The sequence below is a fragment of the Otolemur garnettii genome, unplaced genomic scaffold (assembly GCF_000181295.1).
Source record: "Otolemur garnettii isolate 467f Iridium unplaced genomic scaffold, OtoGar3 scaffold00003, whole genome shotgun sequence".
NCBI lineage: Eukaryota > Metazoa > Chordata > Mammalia > Primates > Galagidae > Otolemur > Otolemur garnettii.
The window spans coordinates 3,244,799-3,262,713 of NW_003852398.1; the positions used below are offsets into that span (position 1 = coordinate 3,244,799).

The following is a 17,915-nucleotide window of genomic DNA, read 5'->3' on the forward strand; positions in this document are numbered from 1 at the left end:
GATTCGAACCCGCCAGCTCAGGTGTGTGTGGCTGGGGCCTTAGCTGCTTGAGCCACAGGCACCAAGCCAGAACACAATACTCTTAAGCTATGTTCTCTGAGGGCAGGATAGAGAGTTGTTAGTTGTTAGCACAGCTTCCACCAGGATATTTTACTATAGGCAAAAACAAAACAAAACAAAAAAAACCATGTGTTTATTTCAATCTTTGGCTTTTTTAGAACCATTTTTGTCTCAAGTTTAAAAGACTGATCTTTTTATTTTTATTTTGTGACTGAGTCTGCACTATTGCCCAGGCTGGAGTGTAGTGGTGTCATTGTAGCTCACATCAACCTCAAACTCCAGTCCTCCTTCCTCAGGCTCCTTAGTAGCTGAGACTATAGACACACACCTCCACACTCAGATAATTTTTCTATTTCTTGTAGAGATAGGATCTCACTGTGTTGCTCAGGCTGGTCTCCAGCTCCCAGCCTCAAGCAATCCTCCTGCCTCAAACTCCCAAAGTTCTGGAATTACAAGAATGAGCCACCACACCCAACCAAACTGATCATTTTAAAGAAGTGACTTGTTAAGTTTGATCCCAGTCTAAATGGAAGTTATTAAACTTATTATTAGACCTTACAGATTTTTACAGAAATCTATTCTATTCTCCATATATGCATTAGTTTATTTCCATTTCCCTTCAGGAAACCAAGACAAAAGAAAATAGGAAAACCACCAAAGATACATGTTTGCGATAAGGTCTGCTACTTGGATTTTTATCAGGGTTACTTACCACCACAGATGAATAGCTATTCCTGAACAACTATCATTCTAAATCTTTGCAGGGTTTCGCTCCTTATTCAGGTCTCAGCTCACAAATCACTTCTTTAAAGAGGGTTTCCTCAATCACCTAATCTTAGAAGCCTCCCTGTGTCCATATATCACACCATCATGTTTGCTTTTCAACACTTATTCTCTGATATTTTCTTGCATCCTTTTCTTTTTTTTTTTTGAGACAGAATCTTACTTTGTCATCCTCAGTAGAGTGCCATGGTGTCATGGCTTACAGAAACCTCAAACTCTTGGGATCAAGAGATCCTTTTGTCTCAGCCTCCCAAGTAGATGGTACTCTAGGTACCCTCTACAATGCCCATCTGTTTTTTAGAGATGGGGTCTCACACTTGCTCAGCTGGTCTCACACCTGTGAGCTCAGGCAATCCACCCACCTTGGTCTCCCAGAGGGCTGGGATGACAGGTGTGAGCCACTATGCCCAGCTATTTTCTTGCATCTTTACACCTTGTTTATGGGCCTCCCCTCACTAGAATGTAAATGCTATATAAGCAGGGACTTCCATAAACAAGCCTACAAACAGTGCATATATTTTAAAGGCACTGTTTAAAATGCTGTAAACATTTATATTAAAAAATATAGGACACTGTAAACATTTGGATTAAAAAATACAAAGTGATATAACTCTTAAGATTCCCTTTCTCGAAGTACAACTGTAGGCTGTAGTTTTCAAAAGTTCTTGCTTCATCTAAGATTTTAAACTTTTAAACAATGAACTATATATTTGTGGAATGATCATAAAAGGTGGGGAAAAATTAAGAAATACATAATTGAACTATACAAGGCAGTATAGACAAAAAGGCAATTAGCGCCCATGCTTGCCCACAACAAGAGAAACCTTGGGAAGTTTTCCCAGTGATGTTTATACTCTATCCCATACAGTCCAATCCCTTGCTTTAGATGGTTCACACAGCCCTGCTCCATTAGTTCCTTCTGTGAACTAATCTTATATGGTATGACAGGAAGAAAGGACACAAGAACAAAATCATCAAGACTGAATTCCTGGAGCCAGTTAAGATTGTCATTATAACAATGGTAACTACGATCCATAAGTTCCCTCCATGTGCACTCTGCCATGTGGGCACCATATGGGCACTCTGCTGTGAACACTGCTTTCTAAATATACCTTCATCGATGTCTGGAGGCAATCCGCCCACAAACACCTTGCGAGAATATCGTTCCACTCTTTCCCCATTCTGGTGAGTGAAGCAGTGAGGTGAACCCAGGCCACTATGAAGAGGTTGATCCCCACGGCCATCATCCAAAAACCCATCTTCCATTGGGAACAGTGAAGACTGACCTGGAACAGAAAGCAGGAAAAAAAGCTAACAGAAAATTTTTCTTGCCATTGATTATCATGCACACGAAACAAGGACAAAGGCGGATTCAATAAAACTGCTACTTTTATTTTTCTCACTGAATAACAGAATCCTTTAGACATGCTCTTAAACCCATCACCTTAAAGTCCTGACTGAGTCAGAGAGAAAGTACATGGTTAAATAAGGGACTGCTCAAGTACCCGACTGGGATCCGAAAACTTCAGGGAGGTGAACTGGAAGTACAGTAGGAGGGAGCACTCTTCAGAAAGCAGCTGGCAACAGCCCATGATGACCTGGCAGGCCCCCAAGGCTACTGGCAACCTAGATATGTACACTAAGTAGTAAACTTGGATATAAATCACTGGATCACTTAAATTTCTTTAAAAGATCAAGTAATATAGCTTATACAATTTCCTCTAGGTATGTGCTTAAAATGAACAAGTCAATTTTTAAAGTGAGAGCTCATTTTAATTTTCCTTAACTAATGGGATTTAATCAAAATCCACTTAATGTTGGTCAATCCATTGCATAGTTTTATAGAATTAAAGATTTTTAGGCTTACTAAAGACATCTAAGATGTATTTATTATTAGCTGGGCAATTATCAGCTTGCTAAGAATGTTATCTATTTCTAAAACCTAGTCACTAAACTTGCTGTTTGAAAATCCTATCATCCAGAAAACACCAGCAATGCCAATGTATGTAACAAGTCTTCTCGTATTTACCTGACAGCAAAATATAAACTTTTAAATCATAAGGAAAACACAGAGCTATAAATAGCTGCAGAATCTCTCAAGCACTATTTTATCACTTTTCAGCTGCCAATTTACTTCTAGGTACTACATGAGGAATTTGTTAACGGAGCCTCTAGAAACGCATCTCAAGTGCTCTTCCTTTATGGAAATATTCCAATGTTGTTTTGTTGCCACACTTGTCTTCAATTTCCATTACTAAACACAAATAATAATGGGATATTTGTTACAAATTTATCTTATAATACCATACATCAAATGAAGACAAAAAATTATTATAAAATTGAAGTTTATTTCCTGAATGATCTTCAAATATCACTTATATTTGAAATCTAAGCTATTTAACAGTCTTTCTTTCCTATAAAAAGACAAATACTAACAGGCGGCAAGAATAAGGTTTATTCAGAGCCTTAGGAAATGATGCTTTAAAATTCCCTAAAAATTCCAGAACTGTTTTCCCCAATATTTGAAATTCATAGGATTAATCATTTATTGAGCTTATCTCATTTGAAACCAAATGTACTCCACTTCCTTTATTAAAAAAAAAAAAGTAGACATTAAGTACACAAATGTAATCAAACTTCCAAGGTATTTTGAGACTAGGCTGACTATATGTTCCTTTATAAAGATTAATTTTTTTCGAAGAAATTCCTTTCAGAAAGAAAAAAGGCAAATCTTCAACTATAAATAAGTTGAGTTTCTAGTACAATATAGGGAAATCACTTGGATCCAAATCCTACTGCTCTGATAATTTCTCTAGAGCTTATTAACTCCTTCAAGTAAGAATGTCTAAAATGTTAACCATACCACAAAACTATGTAAGGATCAAAGCCACGTTTTATTTCCCGAGCCCCACTCCCCACCAAGGTAGAAACTGAGCAAGAAATGTGGTCCTCTCCAAACACAACTCAAGTTGTATACAATCTGATACATTTAAAAGTTAGAAACAATAATGTTACCTCTCCTTCGCCCATATGTCCTTGCTGCATGTCAAATGAGAAAAAAACAAAAAACAAAAAAACAACCTTTCAAACATTGTCAAAAGAATCAACTGTGATTTTATCTACCATCTTTTGAAACTGAAGAAAACTGGCTATACTCTTCATTTCCTGGAAAATGTCTCAAAAACAAGAAACTGGATGGTGAGAGGTCAATTTAATGCATTCTTTTTTTTTTTAAGTTCTTCAAGAACATTATAAAGCTTTAACGTATCGTAACTGTTTTAACGGAAGCTTTTTGCTGTAATTGTCACCAAAGGTTCAAACTATAATGAAACTAAGGTACCATGTAACATGATCTGAATCAACTATTACCATATTAATCTTATTTTCTCTCAGAATTCCCTAACTAGCAATTTAGTTGGTATACCAATATTCAATTCCTGACTTTTTCCTCAACAGAAGATAAACAAAAATTTTACAGCATTTCTCAGTGAATCCCTAAAATACAAAAGAAAATAATAACAAATGAAATCTTTAGGCAAGTTAATAATAAACTTCTTTTTAGCCAACAGTTTCTTGTCCCTAATCAAATCTACCAAGTACCAAATGTTGAAAAGTAAAAGGTCTGGCATTTTTATGACCAAGTAGCTTGCAGCCGAGGGAAAAAAGAAAAGGTACTTAGCTGTCCTGGAACATATATCTGAATATTCGGGAAATGACAGTATAAACTTTAAATCAGGAAACTTTTGAGAAAATATCTTCCCTAAAACAAATTGGCACTTAGAAGACTAACCTGCCTAACCCTCTCAGTTCTATTCAGCAACATTTCTTGACTGCCTGATCTTACTAGGTTCTGTGGATAAACAGCATATGGCCTTGATCTCAAGGAACTAGCAACCTTAAAGCACATAGTAATAACGTCCCATGCTTTTTGCTATACTAGCTATGGGGCAGGTGCAAGGGGCAACAGGAACAGAAGAGGAGTAACTGGTCCTGATGAAAGAGTGAGGAGGAAGAACTTGAGGTGGCCCTTTAAGGAAAAACATAACAAGGGCATCCTAGGCCTGGTAATGTCACAGGCATGGGTGCTGGAAAGGTGGCCAGGACAGAAGCATATGGAAAGTGGGGGGTTGGCTGGGGATGAGGTTTAAGCAACAAACTGGGATAGGTTTTTGAGTTAGAAGGTATAGCACCTTTAAGAAGTCACTACACAAACTGGTGAGAGTTTTTAATGTTACTTAGCCTGCTAGACTAATGCTAAATAAGTGTAACTTAGAGGAGTACCATGTTGGTATTCTCCAAAATAAAACTATATCTCATACTAAAATGCATTTTTACCACTAATAGACAGCCCTGGGTTTAACCAAAGTACTTGAGCAAATGGATTAAAATAACATGTCATCTCCCTTGAGCAGTTAGATTTTCACTTCAATAGGTCTAAAGATTGGGAAGAAAAGGTATTTTCTGATTTAGTTAATTAGACACACGTTAGAGAGAAAAGTGATATCACAAAAGCAGAAGCTTAAGAATATTCCATTAATGCAATTGCTTCAAAGACATGAGTTTGGAGAAACAAATTAATGATTTGAAAATCTTGGTTCTGTCAAACCTTGAAAAGTTGATTGATGATGCTACGACTTGCATTTCTGAGAAAACAGATATTTGAAAAGGACAGGCTTTTTAAAGCTACAGAATTAAAGTAGAAACTCTCATGGCTTCTTTTTCAAAAATAAATATAGTTTCAAGAACTTTAAGGGCTATGGATTAAAAGCTAAAATTAAATACCCTTGACATTTTCAAATGTGTACTTCAAAACTATGATTATATACTGCAAAATTAAGCTAGTCCATATGGAAGAATTCATGGTTAAATTCTGAAAACTATGCAGATAATTCTCACATTAAGAAAAAACAGGCTATAAACGTATAATGTTTACAACCATAAAAATTGCCCCAATAGGGAAATCAATATAAATTAATGCTGAAAAAAATTTAAAAAATGGCATTCTAGAACATGTAAAATGAGAATGCATTTTTGAGTTCCACTGATAATAGTTTATACATTTTTTGTATAAATTTTAACATGATGTATAACAGAAAAGTAAACTGTAATTTCAATGCATTTTCCGCAGAGTGAACATATCTATGTAACTAGAACCCAGATATTAACAGAATGCTAAGTGGTGCTACTTTATCCTATATATATATGAAAGACGTGCTAAGCACCTTTTTCTCACCTATTTCAAATTATACTGGCACAAACTTTGTGACAAAATAGTCATTACAGGTCCTTACTGCTTTCCTGAGGAAAACATCAGACAGGTTTCCAACCCTGTGACTGTCAAATGTTGCTTGTTATTTGATGTTTCTCACACATAATGGCTGTGACTATGTTTCAAGGAATCTGCATTTTAGGAAAGTTCAAGCTAAGTCATCTGAAATAACCATGCTCAGCATTCTCCTTTAGCTGCCAAAAAGTAGACTGCTAAATGATTTTTAAAATACATGCTATTACCATTGTATAAAAATCTCCCAAGTCCTCATCAGAATCAAAATGAATACTACTTCTTTGTTTATCCTCTTTTATTGTTTCTCTGTTTTGGTTTATAACGTCCTCAATAATTTAACGTAACACTAACAGGATACAAGAATGTTGAAATGGACTTAAAATATTATGGTCATAAATTTTTATAACTTCTGGATGTGTGCTATTGATAAATACATTATTTCCCAAACAGGATTGCTTGCAAATGCTTTCTTTCCCTGTTATTAGCCTTATATTTAGCACCAAGTTCCCTCTAATAAAATATTCCACTAATCTGTGATCCCAGATTTGCAGAAAAGGTACAGAAAGACTTATCAGGACTTTCTGACTTTCTCTCACTACATTTCAATATAAAAACAAAGTATTATTTATCTCCGTAAAAGTATCTTTTTCTTATTTGTTGTAACACTTACAACAGTCAAGACAACAAAGTATCTATAATAGAGATATGTACTTAAGAAGAAATTCTTAGCATATAGCATTTTAAAATGTGGCATATATTCATGTGCCTATAAGCTCTCTAAAATGCAGCTGGCATGAGGCATCTAAGTGTGTATAATCCATATTGTGTAAATTTAAAAATAAAGGAAATATAAATACATATATGAGATTACACATAAATCATTTTTCTAGAAACAACTACAAGAACCTTTAGACTTGCAGGGGTGTCCAACCCATGGCCCCTGGGTCGCATGCACTTTATGTGAGGATGCTTTTGCTTACTTGTGGTGGTAGATATTAAGACGATTATGCATGGACCTATTTTACTGCTCATCAGCTTTTGTTAGTGTTTATAAATTTAACGTGTGGCCCAGGATAACTCTTCTTCCAATGTGGTGCAAAGAAGCCAAAAAGTTGAACACCTTTGTAAGAAACTGGGATGGAGATGGGGGGGGGGTGCCTTTTACTTCTTGTTTTATCCTTTTCTGTACCATTTGATTTTATTATTATTGTGCATGCTGTATTTGTCAATAGACCCTTTTTAGTTTTCTTCTTGGTACTTTTATCAAAAACAAAAAAATGATATATTTTTTAAAAGCACCCTTTCCTACAAAAGTATCTAACCAATTTTGTAAACATTAAGACTTTAGGCCATAAAGGATGAACTCTACTAGGTTTTATAAGGCAATGAAAAAAATGATTCTATTCAGGTTACTATGATCTACACTGTAGGCTCTCAGCGTGTATGCTCCTCTCACCACCCCCATAGTGAAAAGGCAGACTGAAATTCTCTTTGGACAAAAAATGTGTGTGGGGAGTAGTGGCTTAGATGATCAAATATTATCAAATAACTTACTTTTTCAGTAAGACTGAAAAAAAATGTGGGGGAAATTAGCCAAATTAATAAATCAGTTAAAAAGATATAATCAAAAGCTTAGTACTAAAAGGAGTTAATCTGTCAACAAAAGAATAAAGATGGTAGAACCAAAAAGCAAATACAATCATTACAAATATCAAAGCATGTAATTCAAGAAAGATGCAAATGATTTTATAAATTAGCCCCTAATTTTACAGGCTGAATACTATAAAATTAATTTACATATATGCTTCATAGTTAGAATTACCTACGTCACATTGGCTTGTGCTTATATTAGCTTATTGGCACTACAACATTTAAAGTATGTTCATAAAATATGCTAAGGGGGCAGTGCCTGTGGCTCAAAGGAATAGGGCGCTGGCCCCATATGCTGGAGGGGGCAGGTTCAAACCCAGCCCTGGCCAAAAACTGCAAAAAAAAAAAAAAAAATATATATATATATATATGCATGCTAAGGATATGATTTTATTATCTGTAAAGACCTACCTTACAGAAGGCAAAGAGTGCAACTCTAGTTTCTTTATATCTCTAACCTCACTTTCCTTATTTAAAAAATGGAGAGAAAGTCAGAGAGTAAGATACCATATGTTTATGTAATTGTCAATCACATGCTCAAAAAATAATTTCCTAGTTTTCTGAAAAAGTAAATTCAAATGTATATAGTCTTAGATCTTTCAACAATCACTCTTGGCTTTTCATTACTATTCTTAGGGTAACAACTGTATAGCACTTTAGAGTTTACAATATGTTTTCATAGTATCTTTTCCACAAAGGGATTTTTTAGCATGATCCTTACTGTAGCAACAAGAATCATATTATATACATTTTCAGTAGGTGACCATAATATACATTTCTCTTGGGTAAATTATAGCCTCCCTTTTGATAGATTTCTCTCTCACTCCAAGCAAATAATATTCTTCCTTTAATTCCAAAACCAATAATTAAGAGATGTGCTTTTTATTTCTTTTTAATTTCAAAATATTAGTGGGATACTAATGTTTTTATTGTGTGAATAGTTTGAGACATGTTCTATACTATCTTTTGAAAGATTTCTTACTAACTTCCTCCTCTGGGACAAGTAAATATTTAGTTATTGCTACTAAGTGAACAGAAATCCTCACAGGAAAGGAAATATTAATATATACATGAGTTTCTTAAAATCTAACATTTGTTGCTGTTCTGTAACTGTCTTATGCCATGTCTGAAGCAGCTAAACCTAAGGGCTAAAGCAATGGAACTGGAGATTTGGGGAAGAAAAAAAAAGTACAATGCATGGGTACTTCTATATATATAGAGGTGGTGACAGTTTCTTAGATAAAATAAAGCTTCAAGCTATATTTAAAAAAATTAGTCTTTTAATCCAATGTCTATCTTAGAGCTAAAACCAAGATACTCTAGAGGAATTTGAGGTTAAATCTGGCCTATGTTTAGCACTCTCTCTCACTTAGCTAAGAAACTAAGTTTCAGGCTTACTTTCCCTAACCATAAAATGAATATTCTAACTATATTCGCATTACATGAAATTTACTAATAAAAGGCATCTTACTTTTACTAGGAACTGGATGGTCTCCCCTCACCCCAATTTTGTATGTTGAAATCCTAACCTTCGATGCCTAGAATCTTTAAAGAGGTAATTAAGTTAAGTGAGGTCATGAGGGTGGCCCCCTAATCCAATAGAACTGGTGCCTTTCTCAGAAGAGATCAGGAAACAGACGTGCACAGAGAAAAAAGTATGTGAAGACACAGCCATCTTACAAACCAAGGAGTGATGCCTTAGGAAAAAAGTCAATCCTGGTGACATCTCCATCCTGTACTGCTAGCCTCCAGAACTGTGTGACAATAAATTTCCATTTAATCCATACAGTCAATGCCAGTGGCTCTTGCTAAGGCAGCCCTAGCAAACTAACACACCATCCAAAAAGTAACTAGAAAATTTGGTTTTTAAATATATTTAAAATCCAAAAATTTCCCACACGATTGTCCCTCAAAAAAAACCTCTACAACTAAAAAAACAGCAATAAACTGAATAATTCCTTAGAATGTATACTATAACATTCTTAGCAGTTATCAATCACTATTGAATTATATTGGCACTGCCTTTTACAAGCCATGAGTGGTATATGAAGGTCACAGCATAGTATGAACATTGATGATTGAGTAAGACCAATAATAATAATAAGTAATTTGATCTATGGGTGAGTAAACCTCATTTACACATGGACAAGGAAATTTCAACATTATTCCGATATAAACTGCCAAAAATTGGTGGACAACTGGACTACTCTGACTTTTTTCTTTATATTTATTGAGGGTTTAAGCCCTACTTCTTTCCAAAAAGCTCTAAGATTGCTTAAAATTTTCAAAACAAATTATATAATAAAAATTAGTTGAAATTCAAATGTTCATGTTAAAGCATTCATGTAAGGAAGAGCGCAAACATTTCCTACATATTTTTATCCAACAAAACAAGAAATAGTCTTCAACTCAATAGACATTTGGTGTGGGGGAGCTCAGAAAGTTATTTGAAACAGTACAAAGGCTACATAATCACCCTCTTAAAGGTTTTTAAAAACTGGATAGATTACTTATGGTGGACAGAAAAGACCAGCTCATGGGGCAGCACCTGTGGGTAGGGCACTGGCACTATATACCAGGCCCCGGCCAAAACTGCAACTAAATAAATAAATAAATAACCTGAACCTGTATGAGCTTCTTCTTCAACTGATATATGAAGAATTAAAAGTGTGGAGCTTATAAACAAACAAAAAAGACCAGCTCCTTTCAGGTTTAAAATTGGACAATGAGGAATTCTGGGAACATGGCTGACTGGTAGCAACCTTCAGCAGAGGCTCCTGAGTAGAAGAAGAAAAACTAGACGGAATTGGAGTCTATGAAGCCAAAGGTGGGGAGCTGATCCAAGAAACAAGTTCGGCAAGCTGTAACTCCAAGGAAGAGCATTCAAGAAAACAAATTACAGGTACAAAGCCTATGACTAGAGGACAGGGGACCTCTCCCCCAAGGGAGGAGTTTGTATCTGCGAACAGAGAACAAAAGACCTCTCATTTTACATCACTGGAGAGAGCCGCTAAACTCCAGGTCTCTTTCTCTGGGGAGGTCCCACTTATAAACCGAGACACCACCCGACCAGGCATAAAGTTGAATGGATATTTTACCCCACAAGTCCAAACTCCCAGTACCCTTTCCCCTTCACATGATGGTCTGAAGTTCTGCCCCCTGCAAAGCATAGAGTGTTTGGTCTTGTCCTGAGATAGGGGCAGAGTGTGGACCGCTAACCATCAGGACAGAATCTGTGACTACTGGGGAAGAAAGAGGGTATGGGAAGAAGGGGACACTCAGCGGGAGGAGGAGCAGTCCCTTGGTTATGACTACGCCCAGCCAGTAGTGGTGTTGATCCTGGGTTTGGGCTGTGTCTGCTGGGACAGAGTGCAGAACCCCTCGCTCTGACAGCACTAACAGCTGGAGAGTGGTTGCCCTGTGGGGTCTGAGTTCGGCAGACAGGGCTGGACCCTAGCCCCCACTGGGCCTGCAAGCAGAGGCTTGCTAGGTGTGCACGGTCCCCTGATTCCAGCAGAACCCTTGAGCAGTGGCTTACAGGGTATGAACCAAGACCTGAGAGCTAGGGTGTGGTCCCCTGTCTCCAGCAGGGTAGGTGAACAGAGGCTTACCAGGTGACCTATAGGCAGAGTACAGTGCCCTGTCTCTAATAGAGCCCGCGAACAGAGGCTTGTCAGGCAGTGGACGGAGACTGGCAGGTAGGGCTGGTCCCCTGACTCCAACTGGTCTAGCAAGCAGAGGCTAGCTGGATGTGGACTGAGATGAGTGGGTGGGAGTGTGGCCTCTGGTTCCAACTGGGCCTATGAGCAGAGAAGCAAACAATAGTGTGGACTAAGTCTGGAGGGCAGAAGTTTGGATCTCTGGTTCTAATTGTGCTGTTGGAGACCCTTGAATCCCTCTCTGCTGAGCAGGGTTTGCACTGCCTGAGACAATTTAATTAGAACCTGTGTCTGGGGCTGTCCACACAGGAAGATTCTGAGATTGATCTTCAAAGCTCTGTAGCAGAAAAGAACTGAAGGGTGGGGGCTGGGCACCACAGCTGTTTGTATCTCTTCACAGTTGAGATTTAAACCTAATATTGTGGTTTCCTACAATAGGACAGAGGTTGGCTGATACCAAAACAGAGCTAGTTTGTGCTATCTCACCCAGTAGGTTCTCAGAGTCTCCGGCCAAAACTCTGAAAGGGGCCTTTGTAAGTTTGTAAGAGATAAGCCACAATTACAAAGCCTAGCACCTTGGTAAGGGACTGCCTCTACTACCTGGGAACCCCAATTCAATCTCACCCTACCAGTTCTAATAACTGAACAGTGGGAAATAAACATGGTGCAGACCCAACAGAAGAAACTCCGGCAACATGAATAACCAGAGTAGATCAATACCACCCCCCAAGAAATGACAAAGGAGATACAACTGAAGATGCCATGCATAGACAAAATGACGGCAATGTCAGAAATCAAATTCAGAATATGGATTGCAAATAAGATAAATAGGATGGAAGAAAAGACAGAAACTGAATTCCAAAGAGTAGTTCTACAGTTGTCTCAAAAAATTAATGAATTCAAAGCCCAAGTCACCAAAGATATGGACAAAATGAGAAAAGAGATAGCAGAGCTCACAGAAATAAAGAAGTTAGTGGAAGACCTCCAAAATACAGTAGAATCCCTCAGTAATAGAGTTGACCAGGCAGAAGAAAGGATCTCTGAAACTGAAGACAAAGCTTTTGAACATTCCCAAACACTCAAAGAAGCAGACAAATGGAGAGCAAAAACTGATCATTCCCTGAGAGAGTTGTGGGACCACTCCAAAAGATCAAACATTCATCTTATAAGAATTCCTATTAGGAATTCCTGAAGGAGAAGAGGATAGTCCTAAAGGTACAGATGCTCTACTCCAAGAGATTTTGGAGGAGAATTTCCCAAGCATCGCAAGAGATACAGAACTTCAGATAGCAGACAGTTTCAGAACCCCAGCAAGATTCAATCCAAATAAAGCATCTCCTAGACACATCATGATTAACTTTGCCAAAAGTTAAGACAAAGGAGAAAATTCTGCAAGCATCCAGACATAAGAAAAGTATCATCTACAAAGGGAGAAGTATCAGAATGACTGCAGATCTCTCAGCTGAAATGTTTCCAGCCAGAAGAAGATAATCATCGACCTTCAATCTTCTAAAACAAAACAACTTCCAATCCAAGATCCTGTATCCAGCTAAACTGAGTTTCATTTGTGATGGAGAAATCAAATACTTATAATGACGTAGACATGTTGAAGAAATTTGCCATAACTAAACCAGCTCTCCTGGATATTCTCAGACCCATCCTCTACAATAACCAGCACAATCCTGTACCTCCAAAGTAAACTAGCCCAGAAATTTTTGAACAAAATCCAACTTCCACAGTGGTGAAAGGATTAAAAATACCCCCTGGACATCCGAAAATCATGATACCCAAAACACAACCAGGCTTATCAATTCTCTCAATTAATGTGAATGGTTTAAACTGAGGCACAGGCTGGCTGACTGGATACATAAACTCAGACTGGATATCTGCTGCATACAAGAATCTCATCTTACCTTAAAGTATAAAAATAGACTCATGGTGAAGGGATGGACTTGCATAATACAGGCAAAATGGAAACCAGAAAAAAGCAAGGGTTGCAATTGTAGTAGTAAATACAATTGGCTTTAAACCAACAAAGATAAAGAAAGATAAGGAAGGTCACTACATATTTATCAAGGGAAACACCCAACATGAAGAGATTTTGATAATGAACATTGATGCACCCTACCAGAATGCTCCTCAATTCATAAAGCAGACCCTAATGGATATGAACAACTTGATATCTTCCTACACTATAATAATTGGAGATCTTAACACCCCTTTGACAGTTTTGGATAGATCCTCGAAGAAGAAACTAAATAAACAAATATTAGACTTAAACCTGACCCTAGAACAAATGGACTTTACAGGCCTCTATAGAACATTTCACCCTAGTAAAACTGAATGTATATTCTTTTCATCAGCCCACAGGTCATCCTCCAAAGTATATCATATCCTAGGACACAAATCTAACCTCAGAAAATTTAAAAGTGTAGAAATTATTCCTTGTATCTTCTCAGACCACCACAGAATAAAAGTTGAACTCAACAGCAACAGGAATCTTCATTCTCAAACAAAGTCATGGAAACAAAATAATCTTAGGCTGAAAGATATCTGGGTAAAAGACAAGATTAAGAAGGAAATCACTGGGCGGTGCCTGTGGCTCAGGGAATAGGGCAGCAGCCCCATATACCGAGGGTAGGGGGTTTGAACCCAGCCCAAACCAAACTGCAAAAAATAGCCAGGCATTCTGGCAGGCACCTGTAGTCCCAGGTACTTGGGAGGCTGAGGCAAGAGAATCACCTAAGCCCAAGAGCTGGAGGTTGCTGTGAGCAGTGATGCCACAGCATTCTACCAAGGGTGATAAAGTGAGACTCTGTCTCTTTTTAAAAAAAAAAAAAAAAAGAAGGAAATCACCAAACTTTTGGAACAAAATGATAATAAAGACACAAATTTTCAAAACCTGTGGGATACTGCAAAGGCAGTCCTAAGAGGGAAATTTATAGCATCAGAAGCCTTCATCAAGAAAACAGAAAGCACGGAAGCCAACAACTTAATGGATCATCTCAAGCAACTAGAAAAGTAAGAACATTCCAACCCCAAACCCAGCAGAAGAAAAGAAATAACCAAAATTAGGGAAGAATTAAATGAAATTGAAAATAAAAGAATCATTAAGGAGATCAACGAAACAAAAAGTTGTTTTTTGAGATTAACAAAATTGATAAACCTTTGGCCAACCTAACCAGAAATAGAAAAGTAAAATCTCTAATATCGTCTATTAGAAACGATAAAGGAGAAATAACAACAGACACTTCAGAAATTCAAAAAATACTCAATGATTACTACAAAAATCTTTATTCCCAGAAATATAAAAATCTGAAGGAAATGGACTAATATCTGGAAGCACACTTCCTTCCTACCCTCAACCAGAAAGAATTAGAAATCTTGACTAGACCTGTATCAGTCACTGAAATAGCATCATCTCCCAAAAAAGAAAAGTCTGGGACCAGATGGCTTCACATCCGAATTCTATCAAACCTTTCAAGAGGAACTAGTACCTATATTATACAATGTTTTCCAAAGCATAGAAAAAGAAGGAATACTTCCCAACACATTCTATGAAGCAAATGTAACCCTGATCCCCAAACCAGGAAAGTAGCCAACAAAGAAAGCAAATTATAGACCAATATCATTAACGAATATCAATGCAAAAATATTCATTAAGATCTTAGCAAACAGAATTCAGCAACACATCAAAAAAATTATACACCACAGTCAAGTTGGTTTTATTCCAGGGTTACAGGGTTGGTTCAACATATGCAAAACAATAAATATAATACATCACATCAATAAAATAAAAAACTGGGCGGCACCTGTGGCTCAAAGAGTAGGGTGCCGGCCCCATCTATGGGGTGGGGGAGGTGGGGGGCTTTGAACCTGGCCCCAGTCAAAACTGCAAAAAAATGAAAATAAAATTAAATAAATAAATAAAAAACAAAGACCATATGATTCTCTCAATTGACGCAGAATAAGCCTTTGATAATATCCAGCATCCTTTCATGATCAGAATACTTAAGAAAATAGGCATAGAAGGGACATTTCTTAAACTGATAGAGGCCATCTACAGCAAATCTACAGCCAAAATCATACTGAATGGTGTAAAACTGAAAATATTTCCACTCATATCAGGAACGAGGCAAGGATGCTCAATGTCTCCACTGCTAGTCAACACAGTAATGGAAGTCTTAGCCATCGCAATCAGGCAAGGCAATCAAGGGTATCCAAATAGGGTCAGAGGAGATCAAACTCTGACTTATTGCTGATGATATGATCCTATACCTGGAAAATCCCAGGGACTTAACTTCAAAACTCTTAGAAGTGATCAAGGAATCACACAGCAGTGTCTCAGGATACAAAATCAATACTTACAAGTCAGTAGCTTTTATATATGCCAACAATAGTCAAGCTGAAAATACAGTCAAGGATTCTATTACTTTTACAATAGTGTCAAAGAAGATGAACTATCTAGGAATTTACCTAACAAAGGATGTGAAAGATCTCTATAAAGAGGACTATGAAACTTTGAGAAAAGAAATAGCTGAAGATGTGAACAAATGGAAAAACATACCATGCTCATGGCTGGGAAGAATCAACATTGTTAAAATGTCCATACTACCCAAAGCAATCTACAGATTTAATGCAGTCCCTATTAAAGCACCATTATCATACCTTAAAGAACTTGAAAAAACAGTTCTTCCTTTTATATGGAATCAGAAAAAAACTTGAGTAATAAATACATTACTCAGAAATAAGAACAATCAGGAGGTATCACATTACCAGACTTTAGGTTATACTATACATCTATAGTGATCAAAACGGCATGGTACTGGCACAAAAACAGAGCAGAAGATTTGTGGAACAGAAGAGAGAACCAAGAGATGAACCCAGCTATTTACTGTCATTTGATCTTTGACAAGCCTATCAAAAATACTCAGTGAGGGGGAAAAGGCTCCCTATTTAACAAATGGTGCTGGGTGAACTGTCTGGTGACCCTTATAGGAGACTGAAACTGGACCCCCACCTTTCACCATTAACAAAAACTTATTCTCACTGGATAAAAGATTTAAACTTAAGACATGAACTACAAAAATACTAGAAGAGAGTGCAGGGAAAACACCTGAAGAGATTGGCCTGGGAGAATATTTTATGAGGATGACCCCCAGGCAATTGAAGCAACACCAAAAACACATTACTGGGATCTAATCAAACTAAAAAGCTTTTGCACAGCCAAGAGCACAGTAAGTAAAGCAAACAGACAACCCTCAGAATGGGAAAAGATTTTTGCAGGTTATGCTTCCGACAAAGGTCTGATGACTAGAATCTACAGAGAACTCAAACTAATCAATAAGAAAAGGATAATAACCCCACTTCTATGTGGGCAAGAGACTTGACAGGCGCATGGCCTACAAACACATGAAAAAATGCTCATCATCCTTAATCATCAGAGAAATGCAAATCAAAACCACTTTCAGATATCATCTAACTTCAATCAGATTACCCCACATCACAAAATCCCAAAACTACAGATGTTGCCATGGATGAGGAGAGAAGGGAATGCTTCTACACTGCTGGTGGGAATGCAAGCTAATATGACCTTTTTAGAAAGAAGTTTAGAGAACACTCAAGGAACTAAAAGTAGACCTACCATTTGATCCTGCAATTCCTCTACTAGGTATATACCCAGATTATCAAAAACTATTTTACAACAAAGACATTTGCACCAGAATGTTTATTGCAGCCTAATTCATAATAGCCATGACATGGAAACAGACAGTGCCCACAGACCCATGAATGGATTAACAAAGTGTGGTATATGTACACTATGGAATACTATGCAGACATAAAAAAGATGGGAGACTTCTTTTATGTTTACGTGGATGGAGCTGGAACATATTCTTCTTAGTAAAGTATCTCAAGAATGGAAAAAAAGGTATCCAATGTACTCAATACTGCTATGAAATCAATATATAATTACCTATGCACTCATATGAATGGTAAAACATAACTATAGTCCAGAAAGTAGAAGGGTGGGGAGGGGATATGAGAGGAGAAAGGGTATTTGGGAGGACCTCACCTAATGTGCACGATGCACTGGTACATCTCAAAACTATTAAGAAATGAATATAATTGTGATGGATGTGTTACATAGTTCAATGTAAGCATTTCACATCGTATATCAAAGCAGTACCCTGAACCCCATAAGTGAATCAATGTACAAAGTTATAATTTAATAAAAAATAATAATGTTAAGAAAAAATTGGACAATGACTATAAAGTAATGCAACGTTACTTTTATTCTCAGTTTTAAGAAAAGGAATGTACTAGGCATTTATTTTCAGTTTTAAGAAAAGGCTGCATAGATAGAAAATGTGACAGAAGTGCATTTGAAAGTAAACATAGTTTTAGGTTATCTATTTTATAACAGATTTCTAAAAGTATGTGCAACCACAGGTAATTTTTTCAAATTTATCTTAATCCCT

General features: G+C 37.0%; 1 protein-coding gene across 2 annotated transcripts in view; it reads right to left on the minus strand.

Moving 5' to 3' along the window:
* Positions 1–17,915, minus strand: part of CPEB4 (cytoplasmic polyadenylation element binding protein 4) — a 79,540-nt gene that overhangs the window by 13,947 nt on the left and 47,678 nt on the right. For both annotated transcript variants that reach the window (XM_012808931.2, XM_003781931.3), the window contains one exon: positions 1,956–2,129. In XM_012808931.2, coding sequence (XP_012664385.1) covers positions 1,956–2,129 — 174 coding nt within the window. The remainder of the gene's footprint in view (positions 1–1,955; positions 2,130–17,915) is intronic.